Consider the following 16,266-nt stretch of genomic DNA (forward strand, 5'->3'; position numbering starts at 1 on the left):
GTCCAGACTTGGTTCATTCTCTCTCTTTCTCTCTTCTTTTTTCTTTAATTAACTTTCTCTTTTTTTTTTTTTTTTTCCCAAACCGTGCTCAGCACTCCTTGGTTGCAGGGAAGGAGGGAGGGAGGAAGGAAGGAGGGTGGGGAGGGAACGGTGGGAAGGGAGGGGGAGGGTCGGAGGAAACAGGAACATCTGGAAAGGAGAGGCAGCCTGACAGTCCAGCTGTTTTCGATCTCATTGCACATTATTGAGTTACATGGTAGAAAAGGGAGGGGGAGAAGGGGGGGTGAAAAGAAAGAGGGGGAGAAAATAATTTAAAAAATAAAATATCAAAGGAAGAAATGATGCGACCTGGTGACCCATGGAGGCAAGGGGGGGGAGGAAAGGAGGGATGACCTTTTTACCTGTGCAGAACCAGAAGGGGGAGGGGGGAAGAGGGGGAGGGGAAAGAAATCAAAACAGACACTGGGAAGGGAGGAAAAAAGGGGGAGGGGGTAAGACATGGAGACAACTTAATACAACTTGAGATGCATCAGACTTGTGGTCCCGGCAGCTCCCACGGCGGCGGCGGTGACTTGGCATTCGGGGTGACGTCCTCTTGACTACAGCAGCATTTCGGGGTGGGGGGGTGCAGGTGTACAGTCCGGAGCAACTTCCCCCCCAAGCCCCAGACAAGATGAAGCCCCCCCCTTCGGGGCAAAGGGCGGCAAGAGTCTCTTCAAGGTGGGGGGTGAGAGCAGGGCGGATGGGGGCAGGGTCGTTGCCCCCCAGAGCTGGCTGAAGGTACCCCCTCTTCCTTCTTCCCCCCAGCCCCCTCCTGCGTGGGGGGGCATGGGGCACCGGCCGGGCGCCTGGGACGAGCTCAGGAGAGAAAGAGAGAAAACACTGAGAGAGTGTTAGTGGGGGGGCGAGATCAGGGCAGACAGACCTACTGACCCCCGGCCCACCACCCACTATCCAAACCCTCCCCACTTCCCACCCGAGGCCCACTCAAGAAAATAAAAACGTAGAAAAATTCTCTGTACAAAATCCCTGGGGTTTCAAAGGCGGGGAGAGGGGAGGCAAAGGCTCCGGCCCCGCCTCTCCCATATGTACATCCCAGTCTGTGGCTCAAAGAAACCAGTTTAAACCAGTAAACGCTGATTGAGGGTGGGGGGCGGGGGCGGCGAGAGACCTCCACCAGCCCCGTCTTGTCCTTCCTAACCCCCTGCTGGCCCTGGCAGGCGACCGGGCCCTGGCCCCAGCCCCAACCCGCCCCCTGCAGGCGCTCAGAAGGTGGGCAGCTGCGCCACGCTGAGCCGGCAGTCGATGCTGGTGTTGTCGGGCCCCATGTAGCCTAGGCCCAAGGGGGCCAGAAAGGCTCGGCAGGCGGCCTCGCCCTCGAAGGCCAGCTCCCCCTGCACGAAGGAGACGGGCAGCGCCGGGCGGAAGCTATGGAGACAAGAGGAGACATGGATGAAGGGTGGGGGGAAGAGACGGGGCCCAGGGACCCCCAGGCAACTGGTACTATCACCCAACCCCTCCCTCCTGGTCCCAGCTGAGGGACCCGATGCATCCAAGGCCAGGATTGTAGGCCCGGAGGAGGCCCCCCGCCCCAACACCCTCCCCCCCAGAGCACTTCGGGCCGGGGAGAGGAGAAAAGCTCCCCCGGCCACCGGCCCCCGTGACCCCCCCACCCCAACTCCCACTTACCTGTGCAGGGAGGTAGGGGAAAGTGAGGGGGGAAGACAAGAACAGAGATGAGGAACCAGGGGTCCGAGGCTCCCGGCCCTCGGGAAGGGGAGCACAGCTCTGGCTGTGGAGCTGGGAGGAGGCAGGGCACGGAGGGAGGGGGAGAGGCTCCCGACAGAGCAGCAGCAGGAGAGCAAAAGGAAGCCCCAGGCTCAGGAACTGCGGGATAGACACACGCAGCACACAGGCCACAAGGAGGCGCCCATCCAGAGGACAACGCACACACTCACAGGGAAGGACACAGATAGAGGGGTGCAGCTCCACCTGGGAGAGGCCCCAGTCAGAAAACCTGGGCTCAAATCTACCTTCAGCCCCTTCAGGGGCCGTCAGGCCAGATGTTCCCCGGAGACCTACAATGCAAACCCGGGCCTTGCCGATGGTCTTCCAAAGGAAGCAACCTTGGCCAAGAGGCTCGATTTCATCTGGCAGCCCAATTCTGCCCGGGTGCTCCTTGGGCACAAGCTGGCATTGGAAAGAACTTTCCACATCCATCTACAGCCTGAGAACAGGAGGAGCCCAGCCAGGGGCTTGCAGGAATCACTGGCCTGACCAACCGAAGGTAGGGGCTCAATGTCCCAGACTCCCCAAGGAGACAGTCACCAAAGTTAGAGAAAGGAGCAGTTTCGAGAACTAGCCAAATGCCCACCAAAGTGAGGAAGCACACACCGAAGACCACCCAGCATCCCGAGCCTCGCTAACACGAGAACCACGACCAGAAAGGCTGCCCTCGTCTCCAGCAGACAGACCAGCTAATGGGGCAGCATCAGTTACATGAAGAGAAACTGCTGGCAGAAAAATCAGGATTCAGAACCACACACCACAGAGAAAGATGCTTCCTCAGTGCAGGCTCGGGGGCTAGGACCTGCTCCGGAGCCCCATGAGCCAATCCGGTTTGGGGAGCTTGCCAACGCCTCCAACAAAGGCTCACAAAACGTCTAAAATGCTGCAGGGGATTGGCTGAGATGGCCTGAAGGACACTTGGAGATTTGAGACAGATCACCTTATAACAAGATAGTCTAAATGTGTTCCCGATTTAGACCTAAAAGGTGATACTAAAAGCAAATTCAAAGAGCAAGAGGTAGTCTACCAGTCATGTCTTTGGAGAAAGGAAAAATTTAGGATGAAACAAGAGAGAGAAAGCATTCTGACGTGCAAAACAGACAACTTTGATTCCAGTAAATCTAAACATTTTTGCATGAACAAAACCGATGCAGCCAAGATTAAAAGAGAAGAAAAAAACTGGGCTACACTCAAGTGTTTCTGATGACATCCGTACTTCTAAAGTACAGAAACAAGCCAAATTTGTAACACAAGCACTTTCTCACGTGATAAATGGTCAAAAGAAATGAAAAAGAAAAAAGAAATGAAATTTTTCATTAGAAATTAAAGCCATATAGTCATATGAAAAAATGCTATAAAATCATTAGAGAAATGCAAATTAAAATAACTCGAGGTTATCATCTCATAGCTCTCAGATTAGCTAAGACGGCAGGAAAGGATGATAAATGTTGGCAGAGAGGTGGGAAAACTGGAACACTAACGCACTGGTGAAGTTGTGGACTGATCCAACCATTCTGGAGAACAATTTGCCCCAAAGGGCTGTAAAATTATGCATCCCTTTGATCCCGTGGTCTCACTACCAGTTCCCAGAGATCACAGAAGATGGAAAAAGAAAAAAGTTTCTAACAGCCCTTTTTATGGGGGCAAAGAAATGGAAAAAGAGTGGGGAATGGCCGAACAAGTCGTGGTATATAAATGTAACGAAATACTACTGTTCTGTAAGAAATGATGAGCAGGCAGGTTTCAGAAAGGCCTGGGATGATTCACAGGAACTGATGCTGAATGAAGCATTAAGAACCAGAAAACCATTGTACACAGGAACGAGATCCTTCGATGTCCCACTAAGACAGATTTGGTTCTTCTCAGCAATGCTCCAAGGCAAATCCAAGAGACTTGGGGGGTGAAAATGCTTTCCACATCCAGAGAAAGAACTATGGAGACTGAATGTGGATAAAGATGTAATATTTTCATCTTGTTTTCCCTTTCTCATGGTTTTTCTCTTTAGTTCTGATTTTCCCCGCAACATGACTTATATAGAAATATTTAAAATGAATGTACATGTATAACTTATATCAGCTTGCTTGTTGTCTTGGGCAGGGAGAAGGAAAGGAGAAAAAACTCTGCAACTTAAAATCTTACAAAACTGAAAACTATCTTGGAAAAATAAACCACTATTGAATTAAAAAAATAAATAAATCTGCGCAGATGACCAGGGGCTTCAACAGGCAAGATCCTCCTAGGTCCATGTATAGTAAGGCCTCAAAAGCAAGTGAGGATCTCATTGCTGCACACACTGCTGTTTTCCTTCAGTGTTTAGGGTCAGAGTGTACAGAGCAGCAGGCCAGGATTCCAAAAAGAACTGAGTTCCAATCCATCTTCAAACACTTACTAGCAGCACAACCCTGAGCAAGCCATCTCTGCCTCAGTTCCTCCACGTGTCGAATGAGAAAACAATAGCATCAAGATGAGTCAAATGAGATAAAAGTTTTTAGCATAGCCTCTGGCACACAGTGGGCACTTAGAAAGTTTCCTTCCTTCCTGGAATTTTTAAATAAAACTAGGACTAAGAAGTAGAAATTCCGCTTAGGCCCAAGGGCTATATAGTTGAGTAAGCCCTGGTTCTAACAAACCAAATGCAAAAAAAATCAAAGGACACAGAAGACACAAGAGCAAAGTGCCTTGAGACCCACAGGAAATCTCAGGCTGGCTGTCTAAGACATGAGAAAAGCTCAGCAGGTGCTGAGGGAGATGATGATGAGACACACACAAGACAACCAATGGGGAGATCACTCAGCGGGTGTCGTGGAGAAGAGGATTGAGAATGGATGGAAGGGATTGGGCTCATTAACATAAAAAGAAAAGAAAGAGGGAGAATGTGAGACAGAGGCACAAACACAAAGACAGACAGAAGCATGGAAGGGGCTGAACTTCTGGGCTCTGCCAAGGGCAGAGAGCCTCCTGCTTAAGAGGACGTTCCCAGCCAGGAGAGGGATGCCCGAGTGTCCTTGAGACCACGTCCCGTGACCCACAGGAACACCACCCTTTTGGGGGCTGCTGAGCTGGATGAGCTCAGGGTCACGGTGAACGCCGAGAGCACTGGCGGGCTGGAGAAGGTGCAAGAACCAGCAGCCCAGGCAGCTTCCCCCAAAAGATCCGGTCCCATCAACTTTCCCTTTGCTCCTAAGCTGGTCCATCAGGGAAATTGCCTCTAGCTTACCTAGACTCTAACTGAGCCTTTAACAGTTGACTAGGAAAAAAGGTGCAGGTTAGCCTAGTTGGGACCGTGAGGAGACCCCCTGGCTGCCAAGTGGCTGGCAGGCTCAAAGCACCCAGAGCTTCACCTCAAGGAGCTCCGAGACTAGCTAGTCCAACCTTTCTGTGTTTGGGCTGTTTCTGACAGATGAGGAAACGGAGGCCCAGGGAGTTTAGTAAGTGGCCCAAGGTCACAGCCACAGACAACTGTCTGAGGTGGAATTTGAACCCAAGCCCTCTGAGGTGTGCCCCAGGCTGCCCATCTCTAGGAAAGTCTTAGGGACTCAGTGATGCTCAATAATCCCACCAGTGGCTTTGAAAAGAGGCAGCGGAAGCCCCAAGGACAAGGTCCAGCACAAAAGGCGATCTGGGCTGCTGGTCACCTTTCTGGGGGCCCTACACCCCATCAACAATCTGGGGCACAACACTCAGCTACAAGGAGCATGTGGGAGCACTCCTGGAAGCCACACTAGAGGGAAGGGGGCTGGGAGGACGCCTACCCTGAAATGAAAGCATGGGGGGGGGGGTGCAGAAGAACAGGCTGCAAGGCCTCCTGGGCTTGTCCCAGGAATGAGGGCTTAGGAGGGGGGCCCGGGAGCGACGGGCTGCCTGAGGCTGAAGAGCAGGCTGCGGCAGCGAACAGAGCAACATTGCCGGCTTTGGGAGACATCAGAAAAGGGTTCCCTCTTGGGTCTGGGCTGAGCTAGATGGCTCATGAGGACCTCCTGAAGTTCTGAGGCTCCCAGGGGGCCTCGGGCTGGGGGATCTCCTCACATGACTCAGCCTGGGGACTGCTCAACGGCACTTCTAAAGTGACTTGCTAACAGCACAGGGCAGAAACAAATAAATGGAGGCTTTGGGAGGAATGAGAGGAAAGAGTCAGGGGGTTGGGAGGAAGAGGGGAGACAAAAGGACAAAAATAGGAGGTTCCCAGGGAGCTGGGGGAGGACGGAGGAGGGGCCAGGAGACAAGAGAAAGCACAGAGTGGCCGGGAGAGGAGCAGGGGCCCGCCCGTGAGGAGCGGACACATGAAGAGCAGGCCGAGGGGAGGGGCAGGCACAGGAATGAGCACATGGGGGGACTGGGCGGCCCTCACATACGTTTTGATCATGGCCTTGAGAGCAGCCTTCCGTTCCCTATCAGCAAACTTGTCCACAAGGTAGCCTGACATGCAGGGCGCGTTTCGGTAGAGCTGGAAGAAACGGTGGTAGTTGCCCAGAGCCCAGGCCGCCCGCAGCGCCAGGGCGTGTGCGACACAGGGGTCCGCCTTCAGTTCTCGAGTCAGGTAAGCTAGTTCCGTGGTGATGTCTGGGGAAGAGCAGAGGGAGTGAGCGGCGCCTTTCAAGCAGTCGCCCCACCCCGCAGGCCCCCTTCCCCGGGCTCACCCCCCGAGTTCTTGGTGAAGATGTAGTAGAGGATGCGGTACGCAGTGAACTCCCCTACGTTGCCCGGCAGGTTTTCCGCATACAGAGACTTGAGCTGTGTCTGGCACTGGTTAAATTCCTCATGGTCGCCCTAAGGGAGATGAGGGCAGATGAGGCTCCAGCAGTCATGAGGGACCAAGGGGGGGGGGGGGGGCAAAGGGTACTGCCGGGGAGGGAGGGGGCCCTGGCCCTGCTCACCTTCTCCAGGGCGATGCGTGCGTGTGTTTCATACACCTCCACTGTGAACTCAGTTCGGACACCCTGGACCTGAAGGAGGAAGGAAAGCTTGGAGGCACGACCTGGGGCCTGCCCCCCCCCCCCCCCGCCCCAGCTGCCCAGGCCCCAGGACTCACAGTCAGGTCCTGGCGGATGGACTTCATCTGCTCACAGGCAAAGGCGTAATCCTGCTTCTCCTTCCAGTGAGACTTCACCATGGACAGCGACTTCTTCAGGACCTGAAAGGCCAGAGATGCTACTTAGCCCAGGTCTAGGGAGAAGAGTGCAGGGAGGACCCCACCCCCAACGGGCCCCCCCAGGCCTGGAGGGCCCGGGCTCGGTCTCATAGGGCACTCACAGCCACGGGCCTCACGGTGGAGGGGTCTGGCGCACAGGTAAGCCTCAGGTAGTGTTTGGTGATGTCCGGGCAGGTGCCCACAATCTTGAGTTCGTTCCAGTCAGGGTCAGTGCTGCCGCCATCCAGGCTGCCCATCTGTAGCACCAAAGGCTCCAGCCGCAGGCGCCGGGAATGCCCGTGCTGGAACCGCGCTGCCCGTTTCTGTTTCTTCAACTCCCGCTCGGGGTCCTCACACTCCATGGCGGCCGCCGGCTTCTTGCGGCTGCGCTTGGCGGGGATGAGGTCGTGCCTGTACGAGAGGGCGGCCGTTAGACGCGCAGCCGGTTGCCGGACAAAGGTGCTGGGGATGGAGAGGAAGTTCTTGGGGAAGATGGAGGGGACGCCCCGCCTTTCCCGTGCTCTCCTCTTCCTCCCCCTTGGTGAGACCTCACCTCTTCCCCCGCTGCACTCGCCCTCGCCCCCGGTCCATGTGAGCGCCTCGGCCGCCCCGGCCTTTAGGTGGTGGGTTTCTTCGCCCCCCTGGGTGACACTCACCACCCGAGTAGGAACTATCAGAGTCTGAGTGCGAGTCACTACAAGATAACACAGGGGAGGGAGGGAGAAAACAAGAGGGCTCAGGCCAAGCTCAGGGCTTCTGTCAGCTGGCCCCCTTCCAGGGCTCCCTCCTGATGCCCTTCCCGTTACCTGCGGCGGAAATGACGGGAAGGAGAGCGGGAGGAGGACCGAGAGCGCGAGTCTGTGCTTGAGGAGGAGCTGTTATCCTTCATGAACACATTCCGATTCCCAAATTTGGTGGCGAAGCTGTTGCCGCGCCCCCGGCCAGCACTCCCGGTGCCACCTGCCCCCCGCTGGGGCTGCGTCCCCCCACCCCGAGGTGTCCCCCCCGCTCCTCGGGCGGGGTGAAGGATGGAGGAGGCTTCCCACCGCTTCTTCTTGGGGCTCTCTGTCACAGCGTCCCGGCTCAGCCTGAAGGGAAAGGACAAGTCACCCCTTCTAGCTCTGGATCGTGGCACTCCAAGGGGAGTCGGCCAACGACCGAGAGCGCCCCCCCCCCCCCCCAGACACCAGCCCGGGCCCAGTCCCGTGGGAGCCTGCCCTGCTCTGCTGCCGAGGGGAGTCCCGCGGCCCCGGCCCCTTCCCCCCCGGCTCTCACCCCGGCAGCGGCTCTCGGCTCCAGTCGATGGTGTAGGCCGAGCCGTCCTGGAGCCGGGCCTGCAGGACCTCCTTGAGAAGCTTCTCCGTCCGGTCCTTGTCCTCTTCAGACTCGCAGGCGGTGAAGCAGCGCTGGACGTACTCCTTCATGTCTTGGGGCCAGTCCTCGGGCTTCCCCGATAAGTTCCGGTTTGGGGGCATGCCGCTGGAGGGAAGGTGGGGACAAACACGCGTCAAGGAAATTCAGCCGCCCCGACCCTCGCCCACTCCCAGACTTGGGGAGAGGGGGGAGGCACCTGTGGCTCTGGGACTTCTCCACATTGGCCTGGACCCCGAAGCCGCCGTGTTGTCCCTCAGAGCCAGAGTTAAAGTTCTGGCTGGTGACCACAAAGGGCCGTTTCTGGATGTTGAACTTGACGCTGGCTGCTCCTGGGGCTTCTGGAAAAGGCAGAAAACAGAACCCTAAGGGCCGAGGTCGTCTGTCTCCAAAGGGGAGGAGAGAGGATGCCCCGTTAGGCTCCCACAGGAGGACGCCGCCCATCGCCACAACCCCCACGCTAAGGGGCCTTCCGAGCCCAGACCGGCCGAGGAGCCAGACACTCACGTTTCATGCGGTTCCACAGCTGCTGTCCTTTCTTGGGCTTGGGGGGTTCGGAGTAACCGTGCTGCCCGTAGGCCTGGCCGGGGCCCGGGCTGGCTTGGCCATGCTGGGCCGACGAGGCCCCGGGCTGAGCCCCGCTCCCCAGCGTGTGGCCTGCATGTTGAGGGGGTGGGGGTGGCTGAGGGGGCTGGGCTGCTGGTAACTGCTGAGGAGGGGTCGGATAAGACATCGTTTCTTCCATGCCAGGAACCGGAGGCTAGCAAGGCGAGAAACAGGGTTACTGCGGGGAGCCCCCATCTAAACCAGACATCAAACTCGGCCCCCGACTCGTGAGGGCGGCCTGAAACTGATGGAAAAGCCCCGGGAAACCTTCAAGGAGACAGAGCAGGAAGGCAAGCAGCTGCCTTTCTGGGTTAACCCGGGACCCACGGATCTGCTTCTGTCCGGTGCCACTGTTGCAAGTTTGGCCAGCGTGAGGGGCGAGGAGAACTTCTGGACCCTGCTGAAGGCCAGGGACTCCCCTCAGAAGGTTGCTGGGCCGGTGTTTTTTAAAGTCCTTGAACAAAAACGCTACATTTCCTCAGGGGATTTTCCGAAGGGCACCCCCTCTTTTTTGCCCATCCAATTCAGAATCACCAAAAGTTTCTCCACAGATAAGAACCCTTGCTGTTGACGGTGGAATTGAAAAAGAGCCAAAGGAAGGCAACAGCCGGTTTCATAAATCAAAGCAGGGCGGGGCCTTCGAGACAGCGGCCTCCCCGCCTCCCCCCACCCACCAGAAGCAAGTCCGGCCAGGTGTCTGTCTACACCAATCAAGGGGGCGGCTTCAGACTTGCAGGTTTTCCTTCCAGAGCACCCCGGGCCCCAGCAGAGAACTTATCCATGCTGAAATTCAGTCCCACAGCAATAACTTTGGAGGCCACCCAGCCCGAGGGGGGAAACAGGCCCCAAAGCGCCACCCCCTGGGAGCTGGCACCAGTAAGCGCCGGAGGGGGCGGAGCTTCGGGCCGTGGGACCCTTAGCTCTCAGACTACTGGGATCCCCCAGCCCAGTAACATCCAAATCCCCTCTGCTGAGAAGAAGGAGCCAGGGCTCTCCTCAGAGAGCAGCCTTGGAAGTCACCGCGCCCCCAGGGACCAGGGAGGGGATCTGGACAAGAGGCCGGTTCTTACCTGGGTGAGGCCTCCCTGGTGCTGGCCCGGGGTCGCCGCCTGCTGCGGGGCTGCTGTGGCATAGGTGGCGGTCAGGCTGTACTGGCCTGGGGAGCCGTAGCTTTGGTACATGTTCTAGGAGACAGGCCGGGTCAGTGGGGGGTCAGTCCCGCTGCCGCCCCGCCCCCTCCTGGCCCCGCCCCCTCCGGCCCCGCCCTCACCATGGGGTAGTAGTAGTTGTAGGGATAGGCGTAGTTGTACTGCTGGTACCACTGGTAATACTGCTGCTGCTGGAGCGCCGCCGCGTCGGCCTGAGCCACGTACTGGAGGGAGGCAGGGGGCACAGAGTGAGGGACACGGGCGCTCCGCTCCCCTCCCGGCCTCGGGTGGGCGCCCCCCCCCCCCCCCCAGGAGAAGCGGGCCGGCCGGAGCCTCACCTGGGCCGTGGCCACCTGGCCGTTGCTGCTGGTCTTGGCCGAGCTGCCCGTGGCGCTGGCTTTGCTGATGCTGGCCAGGGCCTGGCGAGCCTTCTCCCACTCGGGATTCTCGTGCATCGGCGCCTCCATGCTGCTCTCCCGGGCTGGCCCGCTGCCCAGGCTGTACTGGGCTGCCCTGCGGACACAGGACGTGACCTCATAGACTCATGGAACTCCGAGGGGGGGAACCCCGAGCTGGGCCAGGGCGGGGCCCGGTGACCCCTCCCTCTTCCGGGCCCCGCCTCCGCGCGGCCCCTTCCCCCGGACCCAAGGCAGGTCGGGCCGCCCCCCTCCCCCCCCCCCCCCCCCGCCCCCGCCCCCGCCCCACTCACCACTCGGCACCGCGCTGGTCCCCCACATTGGCGGCCATCCGGACCTCGGGCTGGGCGCGGGGGGCCCAGGACCGCGGCCCCCTGCTCACTGCGGGGAGAGGGCGGAGGTGAGGAGGGGGCGCGGAGAGTGGGACGGCGGGGGCGCCCCCGGCCCGCCCACACTAAGGCCGGGAGGCAGGGCTGTGGTTCCGGAGGCGAAGGGCCGGCGGGCCGCCACCCCGCCTCTGCGCCTGCGCACCGGGGCCAGGCTGGCCTTCTTCCCCCCTCCCCCCGCACCGCCCCCGCCACGGGCGCGCGCCTCCAGACCTCGGGGTCTAAACTGCCCGGAGAGGGCGGAGTCCGCGCATGCGCCACGTCCCCACCGAGACCCAAACGCCCAAGTGGCGGAAATCGCGCATGCGCGGTGGCGCCGCCACCCCGCCGTTGAGGCGAGCGTCCGGGCCGTTGGCCCGGGCCGCGAGGGCGGACGGGGTCTCGAGCCCCGGCGGAACCCTGTAGACGCACGGAAGCACCGCCGCAGGACCCCAACTCTCGCACCTTGCGCCCGCCGCCCGGCCCGGCCAAGCCCAAGATGGCGGCACCAAAGGCTTCCTCACCTGACGACGGCTTCTTCCTCCGGCGCTGAATCCTATGCGCGAGAGACGGCAGCAGAGGAGGAAGGGACGTGGCGAGGAAGCGCACGCGCACAACGTCAGCACGCCGCCGCGCGCCCCGCCCCTTAGCCATCGCAAGGGCCAATGGGACATTCCGAACCAGGCCAGCTCCCGAAGGCTCCCCTCCCCCGTCCGAAGCTTTAAAGGACTCGGAATGACGAGAAGGACCAATGAGAAGAGAGCCAGTGATCTCACTCTTCCCGCCTTCTAAGGCCCCATTCTGGTAGGCCCTCCTTTCCGGGAGGCCAAAAAGGGGAGGGAAAACAGGAAGTCTCAGCCAATGAGAGTTAGAGGGCTTCAATGGGCCCGCCCCCGGGGTAAGCCACACCTCTACTGGGTCGGGGCGGAAGAATAGGCGGGGCGCCAAGTTTTTAGCCGGAAGAGTGGGAGTGAAGGAGGGAGGAAGAGTGCAGAGGGGGGAGAGCAGGAACAGCAGGAAGGCACTCCGGATCTGCACCGGAGCTCAGGGGGTGGTTGGCACTGAGGAGACCCGGGCACGGGGGGGCGGGGCACAGACACAAGAGACCCGGGCACGGGGGGGGCGGGGGGAGACACAGAGAGCCAGGCCCTGAGCTGGGCACTAAAGTGGTATAGAGGAGGGGCCGCGGGCGGGGCTGGGCTCTGAGCTGGAGTACAGAGGAGAGACGCCGCTGTGAGCTGGCACAGAAAGGGGCAGGGAGAGGTGAGTGGCAAAGGCGCGTCAAAAACCTCGCCTTCTTGTAAGCTCTAGAAGGGGCACCTGCTGCCCTGGGTCAGTCCTGGAACGGGCGGCCTTGGGCACGGGCAGAGCTGCCGGAGGGGACCGCTGAGGCGGCAGCGGCCGTTTTTCGGAGCAGCTTGTAGAAGGGATAATGAGAAGAAGCCCCCTCCCCTGCCGCCCCGCCCTCTGGGAAATCGGTGGGCAAAGCCAACCCGAGGCCACCAGGGGGCGCAGCGGATCCAGCCCTGGACAGGAACTAAATCCAGATGGAACCCACCAGAGACTGGGCAGATCAGTTTCCTCATCTGCAAAATGGGGATATCAATAGACCCGCCGCCACCACCTCCCAATATCTCAAGCGCTTAGCACAGGACGGGGCTTAATTGTTTTCTTCCCTTCTCTTGTAGAAAAGGTAGAGACGGAGAGGCTGGTTCCAGGGCGGTTTGGCCGGTGCCGGGACTCCCCAAAGCCGGCCTCCTTAGCTTGTCAGCTGGCTCCAGGGAGGGCGGGCACACAACCTCCAGCCCCGTCTGGGGCCCTTTCTCTCCCCATACTGGAATCTTCTCCCCGCCTGCCTTCCCTCTGCAGGAGTCCTCTCCGATGCCTCCCCAGTCCCCACTGGCCGGGCCTTCCTTGGGAGGCTACTTTTGTATGTGTCACGTGGACAGGTAGGATTTACGTGTATCTTCCTTCCCTAGGCTGCTTTCTCCCTGAGCTCGGGGCCCGCCCCCTTTTATCCACAGGCGCGCTCCCGAATCTGGTGGTTAATCCGGGCTTGTAACTGAATATGGGCCTGCATGGTTCCTTATGAAACCTGGTGATGCAGAAATGTGTCCTCCAGAGATCAGACAGAGGAACCCCCGTGCATAACCAAATTCACAGCAGCTCTGAAACATTACCAGAGAACCGGAAAAGTGGCCCCTCCTCCGCTGGGGAGATGATGTAGATCATTTAGAAACTGATAAGTGAGAGCCCCTACTACCCTGTCCCGTGATAGCAATACCCAGGCGGAGTAGCTGAAAAACTAATTGTGATTCCAGAGAACAGACTAGTCAGACCTCCGGATCCCTCCCTCCTGAGCCAAGAGGGCCGGAGGTTTCACCCGCGGTCAGATGCTGTCACTGTATCAGTTGTTTCATTTGAATGTTTTTCATTACAAAGCGTAGTTTAATGAGGATGGAGAAGAAAACAGCGTGTTATGTCCAAAAATGATATAAAACCAAGGTTTCCAATTAAACTTGTAAAATAAAAGAAAATTCTGGAGACGAGATTCTACAAAACCTTGACATGGCTGAGCACCAGACAAAGTCTAATAAGGCCAAATTTGAGAGATAAAGTAATATCTTAACGTTTTGATTTTTTTTAAACCTTCATGCGTATAAGAAAGTCGTAATTAAAGTTTATTAGCATGTTAAGATTAGCTATAAATGTTTTCTCATTGGATCTTCACAACAACCCCATGAGGCAGGTGTGGTCACTGTTCCTATTTTTCAGGTAAATTGAAGCACAGAGAATTTAAGTGATTACTAGGATCACACATCTAGAAAATGACTGAAGCAAGATTTGGGCTTTATAACTTTTTTTTATTTAAGCTTTTTTTATTTTTAAAACATATGCATAGGTAATTTTCAACATTCACCCTTGAAAAACCTTGTGTTCCAAATTTTTCCCTCCTTCCCCCATAAGTAATCCAATATATGTTAAACATGGACAGTTCTGCTATACATATTTCCATAATTATCATGCTGCAGAAGAAAAATCAGATTAAAAAAGAAAAAACCGAGAAAGAAAACAAAATGAAAGCAAACAACAACTAAGTGAAAATACTCTGTAGTGATCCATACTCAGTCCTCTAGGTGAAGATGGCTCTCTCCATCACATGGCCATTGGAACTGGCCTGAATCTTCTCGCTGTTGAAAAGAGCTACATCCATCAGAATTGATCATATAATCTTGCTGTTGCCATGTACATTGTTCTCTTGGTGCTACTCATGAAGCAAGATTTGAATTTGTCTTCCTACTCCAAGTTTCATGAGCCATATGCTGCGCCATAATTAGGCAGCAATCCACCTGAAAAAGAGCTGGGGGTCTTAGTGATTGTGAACTGGATTTATGTCAACAAGGAGTTGTAGCAGCCAAGGAAGTCCAATCCTAGAATGCATTAAAGCAGACAGCATCCAGAAATGACAAGTGGAAGGGATCTCAGGAGCCATCCAGTCACAAAAGTGATGGCCAGAGAGATTCAGAATCCAGGGCTGGATTTAGACCCCTGAAATCTCGAGTCCAAGCTGGACTTCTGTATCCCCTGATCAGTGTCTCTAAGGAGAGAAAATTCCTGTCATTTGTCAGGGAGTCTTACATTCAGTTCTGCACATCTCCTCTCAGGAAGGACTCTGATTTGGAGAGATCGAGGTAACACAACTAGAATGATGGGCACCTCAGCAAGCAGCTGGTGCCTCCTATGTTTGAAGCAGTGCGCTAGGTCCTAGGGATTTTTTTTCACAGACCTTCCATTTTATTAAACTATAATAGATATACAAGTAAATACAAAGCAATTTAAAGCAGAGACATTAGGTGAAAGTTGGTTTATCCAAAGGAAAAGACTCAGGAAAGGCCTGAGAGCTGCCTGCTAATATTTGAAGGACTTTTGTGTGAAGGAACAGTTAGAAATTTCTCTTTGTCCCCAGAAGGCAGAGGGAAAATTTAGGCTATAAGTCAGAAAAGAATTTGAAAAACCTTCCTATCATTGAGAAGCAAGACTGCCTTGGGAAGAAATTGATTGGCCATCAGTGGAGGTCTTCAAGTGAAGTCTGTATGAGTAAGGGTTGGACCTTTTAATATCTGAGGCTCTCTGACTTCACTGGCTTATACAGGGGCTTGATAGAGTGGTACCCTGGGGACATCAGCTCTCCTTACACCTATCGGAACACTTTCTCTGCAAAACAAAGTAGGCCGTGACTTTTTAGCCTACCTACGTCATTTCATCCTTTGAGAAAGGAACAAATTGATGAGGGAGCCTCCATTCTGTTCTGTCACCACAGTGAAGGAAAGTGGTCAGTGGTTTGGGAAAGATGGGAACCTTTTGGGAAATTTTAGAAATTTGTTAGAAAAGGAGAGGAAAGCCAGACACAGTCTGCAGGACACCTTAGATTTAGGGAAGAGGTTTTCAGTGGTCCTGGGAAATAAGAGGATGCTCAGAACTAAAATCTTGGTGTGGTTAGATTAGGTTGAATCAGAGAAATCTCTTCAGAATGAAGTTCCATGAAGAGAAACAATCATAGTAAAAAGGAAAAGGGAGTGCTTTCTGAATACACCAATTTGGCTGCAAAAGGAACTGGCCCACAAATTTGGATCTTAAAAATATGTGTGGAAGATTAAGTATGGAGTGTGGATTCTAACTGTGGGGCAGAGTCTGATAAGTATGTCCAGTCAGGCATGTCAGAAAGCAGAATGAGAGTCAAGTAGCTTAAGAAAAAGGTTTGTCTTTAGCAGTAGTGAGCATGGGGTGGGGCAGGAAGGAGGTCAAAGGAAGGATAGCTCTATTGTGTAAATGGAAGACTTGATGGTAATTGAAGATGGAGTGAAGAAAGAGATATTCAGTTCTTTGTCAGGGATATTTCCTCCCAAGGACAAGAAAGGACAGACCTAGAGTCCCTGGCCATCCTTGTTAAGTTCTGGTCATTAGGCCAAATGAAGTAAAAGTTGGGATCCTGAACAAATTGGTAACTATTTTTGAAAGCTGATGGAGAATGGGTATGGTCCTGAAAGAATGAGGAAGAAAAATGCCCCAGTTTTCCAGGAAGAAAAAGACAATTGAATCTGTAATTGGACTTTGATTCCTGGTTAGCTTCTACAATGAATTACTAATTTAAAAAAAAACAGTAAAGGAAGTAGTGATTGTAGTAGTTCAGCATGGCTTCTCAAAAACAGATCCTACCAGCCTAAAATCTTTTTTTTTTGACAGGGCTACTAATCTGTCAGAGCTGGAGAAAGCATTCGCCTACATTTTAGGGAGGAATCTTTCAAAATCTCTCAGCTATTATTATGAATAAGATAGATGATGTATATGAGTAAGATGACTGGTTGGTCAGCTAGACCCAGAGAGTAGCAGTAAGTGTTCAATGCCAACTTGGAAAAAGGTCACAGGGACTAATCCCTATTCTC

At 55.4% G+C, this 16,266-nt stretch overlaps 1 protein-coding gene across 4 annotated transcripts; it reads right to left on the reverse strand.

Moving 5' to 3' along the window:
• Positions 1-12: 12 nt before the first annotated feature.
• LENG8 (leukocyte receptor cluster member 8) lies at positions 13-11,583 on the reverse strand. Of its 4 annotated transcripts, XM_074307358.1 has the most exons (16): positions 11,347-11,582; positions 10,751-10,838; positions 10,380-10,554; positions 10,164-10,265; positions 9,964-10,077; positions 8,795-9,047; positions 8,487-8,628; positions 8,192-8,395; positions 7,723-8,004; positions 7,470-7,610; positions 7,039-7,327; positions 6,818-6,919; positions 6,663-6,731; positions 6,426-6,555; positions 6,141-6,348; positions 13-1,428 (listed from the first exon to the last, which is right to left on the reverse strand). In XM_074307358.1, exons 1-16 carry the CDS (start codon positions 11,474-11,476, stop codon positions 1,266-1,268), a joined length of 2,592 nt encoding a protein of 863 aa, XP_074163459.1. In that variant the 5' UTR covers positions 11,477-11,582; the 3' UTR covers positions 13-1,265. The 4 variants fall into 4 exon arrangements, with proteins under 4 accessions (XP_074163459.1, XP_074163458.1, XP_074163460.1 ...); XM_074307357.1 differs by lacking the exon at positions 13-1,428 and having other exon boundaries at positions 1,647-6,348; positions 11,347-11,583; XM_074307359.1 differs by lacking the exons at positions 13-1,428; positions 11,347-11,582 and adding an exon at positions 11,288-11,342 and having other exon boundaries at positions 1,647-6,348.
• Between the last annotated feature and the right edge of the window lie 4,683 nt (positions 11,584-16,266).

This window comes from Sminthopsis crassicaudata, chromosome 3 (assembly GCF_048593235.1).
Source record: "Sminthopsis crassicaudata isolate SCR6 chromosome 3, ASM4859323v1, whole genome shotgun sequence".
NCBI classification, from domain to species: domain Eukaryota; kingdom Metazoa; phylum Chordata; class Mammalia; order Dasyuromorphia; family Dasyuridae; genus Sminthopsis; species Sminthopsis crassicaudata.

Excerpts from the sequence above, each read along its gene's own strand:
- LENG8 (XM_074307357.1), bottom strand. The coding sequence starts at position 11,476 with ATGGCTAAGGGGCGGGGCGCGCGGCGGCGTGCTGACGTTGTGCGCGTG. Across the intron at positions 8,629-8,794 it reads GCTGTGGAACCGCATGAAAC|AAGCCCCAGGAGCAGCCAGC; the intron begins GTGAGTGTCTGG and ends TGCCTTTTCCAG. Across the intron at positions 7,611-7,722 it reads TCCCGTCATTTCCGCCGCAG|TGACTCGCACTCAGACTCTG; the intron begins GTAACGGGAAGG and ends GTTATCTTGTAG.